General features: G+C 40.5%; 2 protein-coding genes across 2 annotated transcripts; one reads left to right on the top strand and one right to left on the bottom strand.

Moving 5' to 3' along the window:
- The first annotated feature begins 157 nt into the window (after positions 1-157).
- On the top strand, positions 158-10,464 carry slc37a3 (solute carrier family 37 member 3). The gene is made up of 14 exons (XM_023350594.1): positions 158-272; positions 1,308-1,549; positions 2,805-2,919; positions 3,033-3,125; positions 3,215-3,298; positions 3,373-3,518; positions 3,755-3,851; positions 4,201-4,285; positions 4,407-4,618; positions 4,777-4,918; positions 5,001-5,102; positions 5,191-5,390; positions 6,330-6,395; positions 6,502-10,464. The coding sequence occupies exons 2-14, from the start codon at positions 1,473-1,475 to the stop codon at positions 6,592-6,594; spliced, it is 1,512 nt and encodes a 503-aa protein (XP_023206362.1). The 5' UTR covers positions 158-272; positions 1,308-1,472; the 3' UTR covers positions 6,595-10,464.
- Positions 8,865-14,861, bottom strand: LOC102228793 (cyclin-dependent kinase inhibitor 1-like). The gene is made up of 3 exons (XM_005797204.2): positions 14,428-14,861; positions 11,717-12,198; positions 8,865-11,615 (listed from the first exon to the last, which is right to left on the bottom strand). The coding sequence occupies exons 2-3, from the start codon at positions 12,192-12,194 to the stop codon at positions 11,557-11,559; spliced, it is 537 nt and encodes a 178-aa protein (XP_005797261.1). The 5' UTR covers positions 12,195-12,198; positions 14,428-14,861; the 3' UTR covers positions 8,865-11,556.
- Between the last annotated feature and the right edge of the window lie 3,194 nt (positions 14,862-18,055).

Here is an 18,055-nt window from a genome sequence, read left to right as displayed (position 1 = left end):
CTCCTTAATCTTGGACCTGAGTCCAAATTTCGTGCCTAAAAAAAAAAAAGAATCCTTGAATATTTATCTAAATAGCTTACCGTATTTCTGTCTTCATCAACCATGATCTGTTATTGTGAACGTATTTTCACTCCTGTCCTGCAGGTGGCAGTAGTGGGGCACTCTTCGCAGCGGTCTGTGCCTTTGAACAGTGGCAAAGAAATTCACAGTAAACATAGACGTACAGTCGCTATATCAAGAGTAAACTGGGCTCGCAGAACCTCTACGGAAAGGTGAGATCTTCTGTTTGTTTCTAGGCCGTAGCTTAGTGATTATTGCGTAGCTTTTTATAAAGACTCTTATGTTAAATGAACCCGGAACTGACTGTTTATATAGCTGCTGAAGCTAAGCGATCATGTGCCATGTCACTCAGTGGCAAATGTAGCTGTAGGAATAATAAAAGTATGGAAGTAAAAAGTACATTTTAATATAGCAAGTAGAAAACAACGTATAATCGCTTACATGTTTATCAGATGCAATGTATTTTTGTAAAGACAAGTCGGAGGGCACAGGGAAATCTGAGTGATATACAAACAGCTGTTATCAACCGCATTGATGCATGATTAGTGTTTGTGAGGAAACAAAACTTGCTTACACATATTGGTGTCTCTAAACCTAAAAATGAACAGCAGCTCAAGCTGCTGTAGATGCACACCTATTTGATCAATTTCAATAAAAAATACGCACAACAATTACTGAAATATGTAGGATTTTAATATTTAAGAAGAACTGTGATCCCCTGAGCTGATTGATCAGGACAAAGCTTCCCTTTTTTAAGAGTTGAGGACTCTTCTGGATGCAACTTGAAGCTGGTGGGGGAGGTGTCACAGTTTTAAGTCAGTCAGCCTCCCCTGACTGGAGCCATTGATAGGTGGCCTTGGCTGCACATAGGGCAGCATTCAGACCAGGTATATCTCTTGAAAGGCAGAACAATGGCTTCTTTCAGGAAAATGTTCATGTTAAAAATCTGTAATTTTGTTCAAAACAATTATTTAATAGAAAAATTACAAATAGCAATGCTAATACCCTAACAACCCCCTTTAAAATGAATGTGGCATCTGATTTAATGTATACTTTTTAAAAAGTTAATTAGAGTATTTTGGAACCTATTAGTAATCTATGACTTTGTTTTGGTATAAATGAAATGGCTTTTTCCACATATTTTCCAGCAGTGCCAATAAATGTGTCTACTTCCTATTTTTTTAATTTTTTGCCATAAAGACTTTTGTTCAGTAAATGAATTTAATTTGGGCCTCTTTCCTCTGCAGGCACAGCTTTCCTCCCGTAGTGATGCGTTTGTCTCATCTGAGTTAGTAGTGGAGGTCCTCATGTAAGCCTCCCCCTCCCTTTCCTGCAAAGACCTCCACTGACCTGACACCACCTCCTTCGTCCTCCTCCTCTGCCTCCTCTTCCTCCCTCCAGCTGCCCCTGTGATGCCTCCCTCGTGCTTTGGCTGTCTGTCACAGTACACCCATCATCATCTGGTGGTTTTCCTCCTCACCTTCTTTAGGTAATCTAGAAAATGGGATGGTGATGTCATGCGTATTGCTTTTTTTCTTTTTAGTGACTATACTGTAAGAACTTTTGTAACTGTTTAAATTGTGGCTTTTAAATTGAGTGAAAGTTTGTCCGCTCAGTCTAAATACATAGTTCACTGTTCTTTGGGGGTCAGACTTCCAGCCCCAAATATGGATCTGTGTTCTTTATCTTCTCTGCTAGGTTGATGTAATTTTCCTTTTCAATTTCACAGTTTTGACTTTTTAGTTCAACTTAAGTCTAACAGAAGATAAGCTGCTCCCTTTCCTGTTCAACATGACATACCTTCACATTCTCTGAGAATTTCCCAATGTTGAATATTTAGCAGGCTTTTAGGTCGCCCTAAATATTTTAGACCTTGCAAAACGTTTCCCTTCGCCTTCTTCACGTTTTGTCACGTTGCAGCCTCAAACTTCAACGTTGTGATTCCATGGGATAGACCAACAGAAAGTATCACATTACCATGACTTGGAATGAAAATGTGTTCAAAATCACTTTGAATAGTTATTGTTTTTCATTTTATTTTAGTTGTGACATCAGATTTTCAATTCTGTTTTTGTCTTTATTAGTTTAAGCCAGTTTTTTTTAGTATTGTATTTTTTGAGAATGCTTAGTTTCAGTTTAGTTTTTATTAGTTTCAGTTATAGTTTGGTTTTTGTCTGTTACATAACAGGGGCGAGGCAGAAAATAAATTTAGTTTTTGGGTAGCAAAATCTTAAAAAAAAAAAAAAAGTAATAATTTTAAAGAAAATGTGTTAATTTAGCGCAAACGAACGACCATGCATACCAGTGAATTATAAAAGATATATAGCAGAGTAACTTTTAAAAAATTCTGGAATATTTTTATTTCAGTTAACAAAAATGTTTTTCTGCTTTTTTGCTTCTAATTTTTGTTATTTTGTTAGTTTTAATGATAACCCTGCACCTTCAGTCAACTATCTGAAAATGGAGATTTGCTATGTAGCTAGTTTGGATATTTATTGACTGAGTTGTGCGAGAGTTGCAGTTTCTTCTAACGTGCCTCATGTTTGTGTTAAAGAGTGAAGGTCAACAAGAAGAGATTTGCTCAGAGCAGAGGTCAGATATCGAAGACAGTAAAGATTTCCAATAGATAATTTGTACAACTTAAACACTGTGAGGAAAATCTTTGTTGTCTTGAACTAGATGAATCCAGCTGGTTTTTTTTGCTTCTCAGCAGAGTCACGTTCTTCCTCTCTGTCTCTTCCCAGCTATGTGTTGCTGCACGCATCCAGAAAGACCTTCAGCAATGTGAAGGTCAGCATCTCGGCCCAGTGGACGCCGTCCGTCCAGAACGACAGCGCTCCTGCGTTCTCTCCGAACGAGGTACAGGCAGCCGATACCCTGCAACAAATAAACTTTCTTCCACAAAAATGTGTTCTTGGGGGGGTCAGGAGTGTGTGTCTGAGGAAGTTTCTGTGATTTCTTTGACCGTACAGACATGGGAGGACAATCACCTGTTTGCTGATGAAAAGCAGGCCACACTTTTTTTGGGAGCTCTGGACTCGATCTTCCTCTTCTCATACGCGGTGGTGAGTCGGATGAAAGCGAAGCAAAAAGTGAGACCCGTCCTGCCCAAGGTTTCATTCAAAGCGTCGTGTGTTTGATGATCAACATGCAGGGTCTGTATCTGAGCGGCATCATCGGGGACAGAGTCAACCTGCGCTATGTGCTCTGCTTCGGCCTGTGCGGATCCGCCATAGTGGTGAGTGCCATGAACCTCATGGCTGACGCTTTAAACATCTCCCCTCGTCTGACGCGTAATCCCTGCGTTTGCAGGAATTCCTCTTCGGCACCCTGACCGAATGGCTCCACGTCTACAACGTCTATCTGTACTGTAGCCTCTGGGTGCTGAACGGCCTGCTGCAGTCGGCCGTCTGGCCCTGCGTGGTGGCCGTCATGGGCAACTGGTTCGGCAAAACGGGGTGCGTGATGAGCCACGGACACTTAAACATCCTGAAACGCGTAGTCAGAGACGGACAGTGATGCCCATTCATAGTCGCTCAAACATAGACTTCATTTAGATTCAGTTTTGTCTGCAGGAGGAAGTATTAACACAAGTTAGAGAGTTGTCTTTTTGAGTTACAGCTGCTTTATTTGTAGAAGGTGAATGACAACAAAGAAGGATTCAGTTGTTTGATACATCCGTGTTGTTTTCCAGGCGCGGCTTCGTGTTTGGATTGTGGAGTGCCTGCGCCTCGGTGGGGAACATACTGGGTGCCTTTCTGGCTTCAAGTGTGCTCAAGTACGGATATGAGGTTGGTCTTTTACAGCGTCAGTGTCAGCTTGTTTCTTTAACTTCTGACACTTTTGAAGTTTTAGCGACAGTTTTCTTTCTTTTTAAATGAAAATATAAAGTCAAACTATTTTGAGAAATACAAAAATGTCTTTGTTCGCTGCTGAATAAAGGGAGAACATATCTAGATATCACATGTTTCTAGTGGCTGAAGCACAGCAAACACGTACCACGTCTGTTTTTTAATCTTAGAAATTTGGTATTTCAAAGCAAGTGTGAGATCAAGTCTCTTTACCCAATTATCATCTGCTTCCTCTAGCACTGCCTGGCTTTAGATACTAATGTCAAGTATGTGGTATTCCTGTTTGTAGTACGCCTTCCTGGTGACTTCTGTGGTGCAGTTTGCTGGCGGGGTGGTGGTGTTCTTTGGCCTCCTAACCTCGCCGAAAGAAGTCGGTAAGAGCCGAAAGAAGTACGAACGATTGCAAAGAGTCACGTGACAAACTCCGTCTGCCACGACTAACTCTGACTGTATCTACTACACCTTCGATGAGACTTGCTTGTGTTTGCGTGGCAGGTTTGCACTTGGAGTTAGAAACCGGACTGAGCCCGGTGGAGACGGACACGGACAGCCACAGGCCGCTGATGAGTGACGAGGAGGAGGATGAACAGGAGGTGGAGACGTACAACCAACGATGCCGCGCGGATCAGCAACCGGAGGAGCCTGTGGACGAGCCTCCTCACGCCATTGGCTTTTTCCAGGCGTTCCGCCTTCCTGGAGTCCTGCTAGTGAGTCTGATTGGCCCAACAAACACATCTAAAATAGGCTTTGAATCAGGCATTCGAGGTTCCTGAAATCTCTTGACTCTGATTGAAGGAGTTTCTTGCTCCAGAGAACAGACTTCTGCTTTTGATTATGACGTAAATCTCTTCTGCTCACGTCTCAGTACTCCTTGGCGTACGCGTGCCTGAAGCTGGTCAACTACTCCTTCTTCTTCTGGCTGCCGTTCTACCTGAGCAACAACTACGGGTGGAAGGAGGCCAAGGCCGACCAGCTGTCCGTATGGTACGATGTCGGCGGAATCGTGGGTAATGACACCATTTTGTGTTGGTTGCTTGGTTTGGTTTTGTGATTTCTACTTGAGTGCGTGACATTATGCGTCTGTGGCAGGGGGAACCCTTCAAGGTCTGATCTCTGACTTCATGGGGAAGAGAGCGCCTGTGTTGGTTTTCAGCCTCGTAATGGCAATGGGCTCCCTGGTGGGATACAGCCGTGAGTTTTTTTGCACCCACAGCATCGACTACTGCTTCCATGTGAAACGTAGGGTCAGAGTTTATAGTTCTGCCTCTGAATTCCTCAGGCTCTCCTAACGACAAAGTGATCAACGCAGTGATCCTGGCGATCACTGGCTTCTTCATCGGCGGCCCGTCCAACATGATCAGCTCGGCCATTTCTGCAGATCTGGGGAGACAGGACATCCTGAGGGGCAGCCAGGAGGCCCTGGCAACCGTCACCGGGATAGTGGATGGAACCGGGAGTATAGGAGCTGCTGTAGGACAGGTGAGCCGGAATGAGGATTGGGAGAAAAATCACTAAGGCCATTCCTGGAGGATTAACCAAACAAATGCTTTTAAAATGCTGATGTTGCACTTAGATGGGCATTTCATCAAAACAGGTTTGGAGAAAATTCACCATGTCGGCTCATCCTTAAAAATTCTTAAATTCATCTATCTAAAATTACAGTCTTAAAAAGTCTTGAATTAATTGAGAAGAAATAAATGTTAATCACAGGTCTTAAATTTTGTTGTGGCACACTATAAAATCTCATATAGTCTATGTAGTTTTCTTTTTCCTGACAGAACTTTACTATTGAGCAAAGATTTGAGTCTCACACGGTTGTGGCTATTGGTAGCTAGCTGCTAATGTAACCTTGCCAGCTACTTAGCTAGTAGTAAGTAGCTACTTGGCTAGCGAGGTTACATTAACCTACATTAGCAAGAGTATATTATTAGCTAATATATCTTTAGCTTGCTTGCTAGCAGGCAAGCTAGCTACAGGTACATTAGCAGATAGTTACCAGACATTAAAAGACTAACTAGCTTTACCTTTGCTAAAGTTTATCACCAGTTGGCTGGACAAAGTTCATATTAGTCATTGGCTTACTTCCGTTTCCAGCCAATGCAATTTTTTTATTTTCTTTTATTTACCATTTTCTGTCATGTCTGTGGTCAATTTTGTTAATAATGGTCTTAAAAAGTCTTACATTTGACTTGGTGATACCTGCATTTCCACACCATGTGGAAGAAGATACTCTGGTCACATAAGAAACAAAATGTAACTTTTTGGCTGACATTGAAAACACATTAAGAGGGTAAAAGATCGTCACAGATAGAAGTCTTTATTATTGTTTTTATTTTTTTTTATATATATATAAAAATCTGAATAGTGTACCTTGAATATTTACCCTTCATGGTCACCGTTCCATTTCTAATCCTGCAGTACCTGGTGTCGCTAATTGAGAGCAGACTGGGCTGGATGAGTGTTTTCTACTTCTTCATCGTCATGGTAACCTAACTTTCCAAGTTTCCACATAAATGACTATTCATCTCAATAGCTTTTCATGTTTGTTTTGTTTTTTTTAATGTGCATTATTTTGTTTGTGTAACGACAGACAGGGGGCAGCATTGTCTTCATCGCGCCGTTGCTTGTTAGAGAACTGCGAGACATGTGGAGAGACAGGCAAGCTCTGCGCCACCAGCTCTGAGAGCCCGACCGTCGGCTCCGGTTCTGCTCATTAGGTCGGTACCAGGATCCAGAAGGTTCGCTGTCAGCCAGAACAGAAACATTAAAACGTACTGTAAGACTTCACTGAGCTCAATACAGGGAGGGTTTAGCTGAAGCGCCTGAGGCGTGTGAAGGGATTTGGCCTGAGCCATACTGGTGTACATATTTTAACGCTGTAAATTAATGTAAATACTTCTTTTTCCTTATGCACTTCAGTTGATGTGAGTCTTAAATCAGGAACGTAAACGTGAGGCCTGAGGTTAAAATGAAGAATGTGAATAGTGATTGCAGTTTTGTAATCTTGCACTCAGATTTGAGTTTCCTTAATAGGTGTGAAAATACTTCAGTGAACCACTTTAATCTTCGTCTTTGTTTACAATCGGGGGGGACTGGTCCTATCGTTCGCTTACGCCACCGACTCGTTTTGTTTTCGCTTTCTTTTCTCAGAAATGTTTACAATTTTAGTTTCTGTTTCTTAATTTGTGACTAACTCGCACTCTCTAAATGTGGCGTGCTCTGTAGGTTTAAACTCACAGCGGCTTCCACATTTATCTGAGCCCTCATAAAAAACCCTAAAATAAATGTATGTTTTTGTTCTGTAGCCTGAACTTGCACCATAAAAAGAGGCTTTAACTCTCTCTCAGTGAGGGTTGGGTATATTCCCTTACATCTTTTATTGGCTTTTTACAAACCCAATAAAAGTATTTAAAGCAACAAGCTGTTCTTTAAAGAATCACCCAGATTAAAACAATTTAATTTTATAGTTTTTTGTTTTTTTTTAATGGAGTTAATTTGAGTGGAAAAAAACTTGAAAAGAAGTAAAACAATACTTTTTTCAGAATCAGAAGCTAATTTTAGCATTTGGCTGCATGGCCTTCGGAGCATCCAGCTAACAAAACTCCACTACGTAGATGTTTGGTGCCTAAATATTTTAGAAACTATTTATAAACCGTTTTTTATATTTCAATAAAGATTTCCGTATAAATTTGGGCCCTCATCCTAATTTATCATAGTTCTGGTTGTTTTCAATATTTTTAATTATTGGCAGTATGGACATGTGAAGATGATCAGGGCTTTTGCTATTTTATGACAGATCTTACTTTATAAGACTGATGAAGAACCTCTGTGTCATCTCCTAATCAAAAAAAATGGACAAATTAGAAACTCCTCAAATTTAAGTATTCTTTTTTTTTTTTTTTTTGGAAAAAATATGTGGTTAAATTGTATATATTTCTTATGTATTTCGGTCCAAAGAGCAAAGAAATTTTGTCAAGACCCACTAAACCTTTTAACTCTTGGTGAGAAAAAAAAAAATCTGTTTGTCCACCAAATAAAACTTGGTTTTATGAAAACAAATTAATTATTTTTTTACATTTAAGAGTAAAAATTGTTAACATTTTGTCAAGGATAAAAGTCTTTGTCTCATAAAATGAGGCCATTTGAGTCCTGTCCAAATATATAAACTGTAGAAAAGCAGTCGGCTGCTTAAAAATACAGGACAAGCTTGAAATTGAATTTCTACAACAGAAGGAAACTAACGCTAAAATTATTTTAGATTTTTTTTTTTCTTCTGTCATTAGGTTGAAAACCGCTTTCCACAAACGTCAGCATCGCATGGAGGAAAATGTTTCCTTAATTACTTATTTCAAATTAATTACTTCGGAAGTAATTAATTTTACTTTAAGTAAAAATTTTCCATCATTACTGCAGAGAAAAATAATTAGCTGTAACATTTTGTGTCTCATTTGATCAGGGATGCAAATAAATGTGAAGAGAGTTGTATCTTTATCCAGGCTGTGCCATAGACTTTACATTTATTTTTGGCTAAGTGTAAAATCAAACCTTTATAACCAGTGCAACCAGAATATAAAATTTTGCCAGTTGCCAACTTCTTTTCATGACTAGAAGTAGATATCGTTTGTCAAAAATTATTTTTTTTAGTTGCATTAATTTTGATGCCATCTGATATCATTATATATTCAACTGTAACTCTGTTTATGGGAGGAGCCAAACACATGTAATAGATTGTAAAATAATTAGGTGTGAAATTTATCTTCTGTATTTTTTTAATGGTTTCATTTATGTGCATCTTTTAACTGTAACTTCTACTTCTGTTTGAAATAAATGCAAAGTCGCCTTCAAGCTACAAGCAGTTTTGCGTCAGGTCCGCTAGGGGGCGCAGGTTAAACTTCAAATTCCACCTTTTCCTTGGATTCTCTCAAAGCCAGTCATGCGAGATCTACAGCAATGTGATTTCTCTTTACATTTATTTATTGATGAAACAAACCAAATGAAATGTGTTATGAAAAGCAGGAGAGCAACAATACAAATATCATCCAAAAAGATGGCGATACAAAGATACATGAACCAGCATTAAATTACAGTAGAATTATTACAAAATGGTGTACAAATATCTTACATTCATGCATGTACAAAATAAAATAAACACTGCAAAATAATAGTTCGCAGCCTCTGGAAACGGATTCATTGTTTTATTTTATTTTATTTTTTTTCCCAAAACACTTTAACAAGGAATAATGTGGATAATGCTGAAAGTCTCAGTCTGAAGCCGAGCCTGCTGCCCTGTGTCTGTTTTCCGCAGATTTCGCGATCACAATAAAAGTAGTTCTTAGATAAATAGTGCAAAGATGTAGTTTTTTTTTTTTTTTTTTAAAGTAATCTGACTTTATAGTTAGGGGAAAAAAAGATAAGAAACTTTGAATTATGTTCCTGCTGTTTGAAAACTCTTGGCACACATTGACAGATTTATCATTAAGCTACTAAACAAAAAGGATGGAAAAATCCTTTGATGGAGATTTAGGGGTCTAGGTGTGACATTTTCTCAGGACGGTCTGTATTTTTTTAACCCACTCCCCCCTCAATGCCGCTCCACTCGCTCGATCTATTCTGGGAAAGCAGTCACACGGAAAGTGAAGCAAGACGAAAGCAGTCAAACCCACCCGCCCACCCCGTGTTCTGACACACTGACTCTTTTACCTGATGCTTTTTCACCACAACAGAACACGACTCTCTCTTTAGTCTTCGCTTTCATGGCCGCCAAACACAAACAAACTCAGCTTTTTACCTTGTCTCTGTATTGTTGAACAACCTTATTGAGGTAGTATTAGAGGATAAATCCAGCATATGGCTATTTATTTTTAATTACTGCTGCAATATCCTGTTGAAGAAACAATCCAGTGGTGTGAAGGTTTTTTTTTCCCCCACTAATGTTCACTAGAACTGCTAATCCTGCTTTGTGTTTGAATGACATCACAAGGGGCACAAGACATGGAAACACAGGAATAGATGAAAGAATATACAGCATAAACAAAACCACTTGCATCTGTGGTCTAATGTGATGCCTTCAGGGGCATGTCTGCATTAAACCTGTTTTTTTTTCCAAGAGTATCTAGATTTTAAAGACATTTTACAACAAAATGGTAAAAAAAAAAAAAAAAAAAATGTGACAAATTATTGGAAATTCATTTGATTTGACTTTGCTGTCAGTAGTTTTAAGTCTAGGCTCTAGAAAAACTGAAGCAGATGCAGTTTGGTATTTTAAAGCCCCTTAAGCAATTTAAAGTGAACTAGTTTGGGATCTGTAGCTCTTGGTTGCCAACACATCGATTGCTTTGGTTGATCTTTTAACAACTTGCGTCACAAACCCTCGCATGCATGCAGAATCGAGGAACTGGATTGCAAAAGAACAGGCGAGCTGGACTCTTCATATAAAAACTCTTTCGAAGGAAAAAAAAACAAAACAAAAGCAGAAGTAAAAAGTTTTGACTTCTCTGAGCTCTGAAAACAGAAAACGCTGCGTTCCCTTAATGAGTAAAAAAAAAAAAAAAAAGTGGAAAATGCTACATATTACAAGCAAAATGCTGACTAAATCACAGCAAACAGGATTTCTCATCACATTGCCAAAAAGCCTCCATAATGCAAATATTACTTAGCAAAAATAGAAGTTTGCCTTTTGTACATTATTCTGACGTTTAAATGACTTCTTGAGTTAAAGTATGCAGTACCTCGCAAAGGATTCATAGATTTTGAATTTGGAGTTTTATTGAGATCATTGGACAGTTTTTACTATTTTAAGTAATTTCTGACTGCATCATTTTCCATTTTTCCCAGTCACATACATTTAAGTTTTAGGTTGTAAGTGAAATATGTTGAACGCTATTGCAAAGCACTGCAGTTCAGAGAGTTATTTATTTTACCTCGTTTTGCACAATGAACAGTCATGATCTATTTTTTTTTTTTCTTTTCATTTTTATCTTGGACAATGATCTTAAAAATAAATAGAAAATACCTAATACTCAAAATGGAAGTCTCTGTCGTACAGCATTTAAAATGCTTAGCCTGCACCCGCCGACCTCCGACCTGGAGCTAATGACAGTCGTGCTGCCACGTTTTGAACCCTGGCTGAGGTTTTGACCCCTGCTCCGACTCCAGCTTTAAGAGTCTCGGGGTGAATCCAAAAGGCTAAGTGTGCTGAGGCAGTAACCACTCGGATCAGAAACCTGGAATGACTTGGAGCAAAAGAAAAAGAATAAAAAAAAGAAACGGGGGTCATGGGCTGAGGTCAACCTCCTTTTTGCTGTTTTAGTATCTTGAATGAGTGCATTAAAATTATTTCACAGTATTAAAAGAAGCTGAATAAAACGGTATATAAAATATACAGTGTGTACGTATATACAGTATATATATATATATTTATCAAATATTTATCCACTGAAAACTAGAGTCTGAGCTTGACTGAATAAAAAGAAAGGTAGCTTCCTTGTACTGTAAGTTAAATGCGAGTTGGCGTCTGAAGTTTTAAGGCCCAACATTGGATAAGCTTATAAACAGTCTGTTATAAATTGCTACATATGTACATATGAACTATATCATGTTGAGTGTAGAGGGCTGGAGGCCACTTAGTGATGATTGTTGAACTTTTCTACTGCTGAGAGGAAGCTTTGCTGGGCATGAGTTTCCTCTTCTTCACCTTAAAGAAATCTGAAAGGGAAAAAATATATATATATTTCAATACTTTCTAAAAGTTAAGTGAATTTTACAAAAGTAAAAATACTTATAATGCATATGTGCAGCAGGCTGACCTGTGATTGCAGATTGTCTGCGTTTTCCCAGCCGCCGAATTGGGTAGCTCCCTCTAGTGGTCACTTCCAGGTATTCTTCCCCAGACGAGCTCTCAGAGACAGGAGAGCCGTCTTCCTCCATGGACGACGTTGAGGTGCTCCTCGTGATTTTTCTGGCCAACACCCCGGGCCTCACCAAGCAGGTCCGGTAAAACGCCGGCACGTCCTGGCACCCGAGCTCCACCCACTGCACGTCGGCGCCCTCTCCTGGCACGTCTCTCTGGAAGTCAAAGTTCCAGCGCTTGTTGGCGACCTCCACGCTCATGCGGAGCAGCTGCTGGAAGTCCCGCTGGAGCTGCTGGTGGTCAACAGGGCCGAAGAGGTTTCTCCGCACCGGCCCTACCTTCAGCTTCAAGGCGTCGATGCCTTGGAGAGTCGAGGTCTCGGACTCAGACTTCATGGTTCCTCCGGACGATGCTGACGTAGAAGCCATCATCATATCCCTGTTAGGAAAACAAGCCGTATATAAGTGCTGCATGCATTCCGTTGCGACTCGAAGAAAGAGTAAACTGGATTTTCCCCCACAAGCAAGCATTATTTGCCCCATGTATGGATCAGAAACACATGTGGTCGAACCTGCTGAGCAATTACTGCACCAGCAGGTTCGTGGACTAACACCAAATAAATCTCCAACAATGTTCAGCGCCTGCCCAGCTGTGTCAGAAACGGCCAGAGTCTCCACCTGCTCTGGAGCCTGCCAGTCAAAGGTCACGCAGGAGAGGTCCGTGAAGGCTTTTGATGAGGAATGTTTCCTGCATTCCCCCCCCTCTGCCACAGTTAATTAGAGCAATGCAGCTGAATTCCTAGATGGAGCTCCAACTCTGCGTTTTCCGCTCTCTGTTAGCAAAGCTCACTTATATCTGCAGTTTATTAAATTAGTTCAGAAGAGTCAGACAGAAAGATGAACCATCAACCAGGTCAAGCCACTCTGAGACGCCTGAGTTTCCATCACTAGTGTGTGCAAAACTTTGTCGATAACGTCGAAATACACAATTTCACAATTGGATGTTGGTGTTTCTATTAAATAAGGAATTAAAACCATGTTTGTTCACGCAATAATTTATTGAAATATATGCTATGCCATCATCCTCCTACCACTTCCTGATGTATTTTGTCTTTTCCGCCAGTAGTAATGTCCGGTTGTTGATCACATGACTCGTGTTGCAACTAGTGTTTCCATCGTAGTTTTGCGAAATAACAAATTTCGGTGCATCTGAAAAAGCACCTCATGCTAGCGCAAAACTTGTCACAAATGTCTTTTTTTTTTAAAATTTATTTAGTGTTTCCATTAAGCAGATATGTTTCTGTAAATCCAACTATATGGTCAATGGAAACGCAGCCTCTGTCTCTCCAGTAATTTCCAGATAGGCAAGTACAATTATTGAAATCCAATACATAATATCCACTGGCAGGAGGTTCATTGTAAACAATCATTTCACAAGAGAATGAAGTCTTAACACCCAATTAGATTGTTTTTTAAGATTTAAGATGGCTAAAATGGATAAAGCAATGGATGAAAGCATAAAAAGGTAATCAAACCAGAACTGGATTGGTTTAAGCAGGTTCTTGAAACGTTGGTTTTGATTTGTGAAACTTTTTCTCTGACGAAAATAACTTAAATATAAAATCTGGATTTTCTCTGTATTGAAAATTTATCTAAATTCCACTAGTTGACACGGAATCTTCTCTGGTGAGCCAAACGTTTTTTTTCACCCCAGTTAATAAATGATGCCATCTTGGATGAGCAGTTGTTTTTGTAAACCTTGCAAACTCCCAACTTTGCACAAGCTCTAATCGTCGTTTAGTTGTCGAGCTTAACCTGAACTGGTGAGCTGGAAAAAAAAAAAAAAACCCAAACAGGGGCCACGTTGGTGTGAACGCAGAAATTTGGGGCCCCTGAGGGGCCCGTGGGAGGCGAATTAAGCAATGCTTCAGTGGTTTGACACATCCAGAACAAAATGTACAGAATTGGTAAAAACAGCTGTCAGAAACCCGCACCTCAAAGTTAACACTGCATCCTCTAAAGAGCCTATAAAGGCCAGTTTGGAGTCTTTTAGTTGAGGGAAAGCCGCTTTTTTTTTTTCTAAGTTGTTTTTCTCGTTGGAGGCTTAACAGCGCGAGTGAAAGTTGTTTGCGGAGAGTGGAGTGGGCGCGGTGTGCGTGCGGCTCAGGTTTCCACCGCGGTCGGCGTCCCCGCTTCCAGAATAACGGTGAGAAAATTCTCGAGCCTTCCGGAAAAACCAACACAAGTAAATATAACAAGCACATATATTCCAATATCCAACTTTTTTTATTTTTATTTTCTGTGTGTGCGCCCACGCTGGAGAAACGCAGTGAAAAGTGAACGTGTCGCAGTAACGGGAGGTCAAATCTCGGGCTGTACTGAGTGACGCAGTTAGATTCACAGAGGATGTGGGTTAATGAGATGCGACACAGAAACGCTGCGCATCGTGTCAACATCCACTTTGCTGCACAACACACGCAAATTCATCTTGTACAGAAGAAGAAAAACAAAATAAAGTTTAAAAAAAACATGCGTGGCAACACATTTTAAATCGAAAAACGATTAGACCAAAACAAAACGTGCGACTATCAAATTTCACTCGTTCACTTGTTAATGCGCAATGAACTTTTACATTCACATGCAAAGAAAAATAAAAACTCCCTCTTACCATCAGCTTAAGTATCTTAATATGAAGTTTTTCCCAAGACGAATGACGGAAAAAATAATCACCGACTCCCGTGGAGTGAGCTGCGTGACAAACACCCCGTGGATACAAACACCGTCACGTTGTCAAGTTCCAGGAGTCAGTGCCCACGAAAGGGTACTTTTAGCCTTCTTATCGGTGTGACTTGTTTGTTGTGGACTCAGGAGACAGGAGGGGACGTCCTACGAGGAGGAGACGGTCACGTGGTTTCCGTCAAAACAGTCTTTCTCGGTGCCGAGACCCGACCGAGGTGGAGCGCAACTCCAGACTCTCAGCGTCAGTGAACGCAGCGCAAAGTGCCTGCAAACTAAGCTGCGAGGAGTTGGTGCGTGCAATGCTGCTCGTGCATTTATTTCATGAGTCCGTGAAGCGAAAATGCTCTCCAGTTTTAGTCTGCTTCTTGTTTTAGCTGCAGCTCTCACTGCTTTCTCTCCTCCCCTCTCTCTCTCTCTCTCCTCCTCTCTCTCTCTCTCTGAGCGGCTGAAAGTAGGTCAAATATTTTGGCACGGACCGCCATTTCCCTCCTTTTTCCTCAAATGTGACACACATTCTCGTGTAGCCCTGGAATCACGTTTGATTTTTGGCTCCTCGCCAGTACCTCAAGTCACGTTGAGCTGCAACGTGAGCAGGAACACTTTCTCCTCTCCTTCACATCCCAAAGAGGGGAAATTATTTTAGTATTCCCGCGTAAAGAGGAAGGGGCAGTGAAACAAGCTGCACAGCTACTGAAAACGTTTTTTTCTCCCCAGCTGACCTACTGACCTGACCTCATTAAGTCTGAATAAAACCAGTGTAGTTTTAACTCGTCACCTTCCACCTTAGTCTCCCAGCTTTACACATTCACAGACTGAAACCTTTGACCATTTGTCTTTGATAAAAAATAGATAAGTCTTAGACTAGAGACAGAGGCCAGTTTTCTTATCTTGAAACTGATCCTCGATTGGTTTTAGGTCTGCGTTTTGACCCAGCGAGTTGTGGTTTGTGATATGGGCCTGATGGGCAGTCGCCCAGGGCGGCATAAAGCACCACACAAGTAGGATGAGAACTGAAACGGATGCACAAAGCATCAGATAAGAAACAACGTACAACTTATGTCAGTTGTGTCTCGAACAAGGTTTCTATTGCTTTACAGCCATCGGAAAGTTGCATATGTGCAGAACTTCAATGCATTTTAAAATGCAGGGCATACTTTTTGGATTTTTATTAAAAATATATATATGTATATATATTCATCCATTTCCATGCACTTCCTAATCATGCAGTGCTTTATATCCAACATAAAAAACCAAGTATAATACATTGAGGTTTGTGGTTATGACAAAAGAATTCAAAAGTGATGAAAACTGTCGCACTGGCTGCATTGCCAAATTTATTTTTGCCCTTTCAGCAGACCAAATGTTTAACTTCATGGCTTCGTTACCAGTTTATTTTCAATCTGGTTTTAAATAATAATACAAAATGTTCAGCATGCACATGCTTTTAAAGAATCACACATGCAAATCCTACAATAGAGCAGAAATATCCTTTACTGCTCTATTTTAGAGCAGTAAAGGATATTCACTTTACTGCTTTTGGCTCCTCAGGTACCCCTGAGTACCGGGCAGATTCTTGGTATCTGCCCGGTACTCAGAAAATGGTTTCGTTCATCAACAAAAAAAAGTGTCCTATTATGTCCAGGAAAATTATTCAATTTGATTCCTATGATGATTAGCAAAATAAAGCCGTGTGTAAATACATTTCAGGAACAAAAATGGAGCACATTTATGCAAAATGGAAATTGTGCTCTATTGTAGAGCAGTGAAGGAAATTTCCCCATCTCACAATGGGGAAATATCTGTGCAACATCAGCACAAACAGCAAATACTCACATAAACAGTGACGATGAAAAATGTCATTAAAGTTGCACAGATACCAGCATGAATGTAAATAAAGCCACAATCTGATGAAATCACCTCGCGCGTGGCATGAGCGTGAACTGAAACGGATCGTATTTCTATTGTTTAAGCGCAGATGTGCAGTAACGGCCGGCATCAAGTCCTGCACTAAAAGAGTTATGTGTTTGAAGCTGGTCAGTCACGCAAACTTACATTAACCGAAACTTGAGGTTGTAGCGAAACAAAAGAAAAAAATACTTTAGCAAAGCACTGGAATGTCTACGTCTCTAAAAATAAACTAAACATGCTTTCACTGGATTTTAGTGTCGGAGCAAGAGAAGGGAAATAATTCCACAGACATCGTTTTCCTTTTTTTTCATGATGCATGAAGAAAAGATTTCATGATTTATAGAATAGAATAGAATAGAATAGAATTACTTTCTTCATCCCAGCAGGGAAATTATTTTTATTTATTTATTTTTAGAATATTTAGAATTCTTTAGAATTTATCTGACTCTGTGATAGTTAGACAAATAATTGGGTTGAAAAAACAAAAAACAAACAAACCCAGAAGCACAGTAGAATTTTTCTTTTCTTTTTCTTCTCCTGGCACACTATGTGCTCGTTCTGATGTGCCATTAAAGCCATCTGAGTCATCTGAGCGACCCGCTGACCAGACAACGCCCCTCACTCTGCAGCTCTGCTCCCACTTTTTACCCAGAAAAAGCGAACAGCTCTATTCGGCGTCTGGAGATCCAACAAGCTCCGTGTTGTTACCGGAGACACTTTATTCACGTAGAGCAAGAAGAAACAACGCGTGCTTTGTTTTGTTTTGTTTTTCGGGCCATAATCCCTCATGAGAAGACGTCTTATTATTCAGGGTTTTTAGGCCTCTCTCGTGAAAATAAATAGCGTGTGTCCCTGCTTCCTAATGCTCCACAAATCTGTGTGTGGAGTAGCTTAATGAGGTTGTTTTGACCTGTATTTACAGTCAGCTTGTTGTTCCATGTTAAATGCCTAATCCTCTTGTCCTCCACTGGGCTACGTAGGTTTCTGGTGGGCTTCCCCCCCCCGCCTCCTCTCTCCATCCCTAATCCTGAGCTGTGTGTTACATGTAGCTACGCAGTCATTAAGCCCATTGTTTGGCCACTTTTGAATACATTAGCAAGCTCGTAAGAAACGACAGTCACACAGCGCAATGTGACTCTGGAACTGTCCTGGTGGGCCTCGTGTTTCCCCACGCATTACTTCTAGCCAGAGGATAAAAGAGTTAGAATGGGCCAGTCAAAGTCCCCTTGAGAATAAATGGCAGCATTTGAAATCTAATTGAGCTAAATTTCCAACTCCCTTCCCACATTTCTGCATCGTCGACATCATTTTTATTTAGGCAAAAAGCCGTTTTGAGGAAAAAGTTGCGACTCAAAGGCCCTCCACCGCCACCGCGAGATATCTGGAGCCGAAGACGCCTCAGGAAGACGCTTGACACGTACTGTGAGTCAGTTTCCTCTCGGCAGGAAGTGGAAGGAGAAGAAGAAGAAGAAGAAAAGGATCACAGTAGAGAGCAGGTTTTTGGCACACAGGTGCGGCGTGGGGGTTTCCACGGTCCTCTTGCCCTTCAGCTGCGGAAGCCAAGCGCTGCAGAGAGTCTCGCCGCAAGACCAGAGCTTGTTTACGTCAGATCCTTGTTTCCTGACGCGCCACGACGAGACGCAAACAAT

This window comes from Xiphophorus maculatus, chromosome 17 (genome assembly GCF_002775205.1).
Source record: "Xiphophorus maculatus strain JP 163 A chromosome 17, X_maculatus-5.0-male, whole genome shotgun sequence".
NCBI lineage: Eukaryota > Metazoa > Chordata > Actinopteri > Cyprinodontiformes > Poeciliidae > Xiphophorus > Xiphophorus maculatus.
The sequence above is the reverse complement of the archived record's forward strand: the minus strand, read 5'-3'. Positions and strand labels throughout refer to the sequence as shown.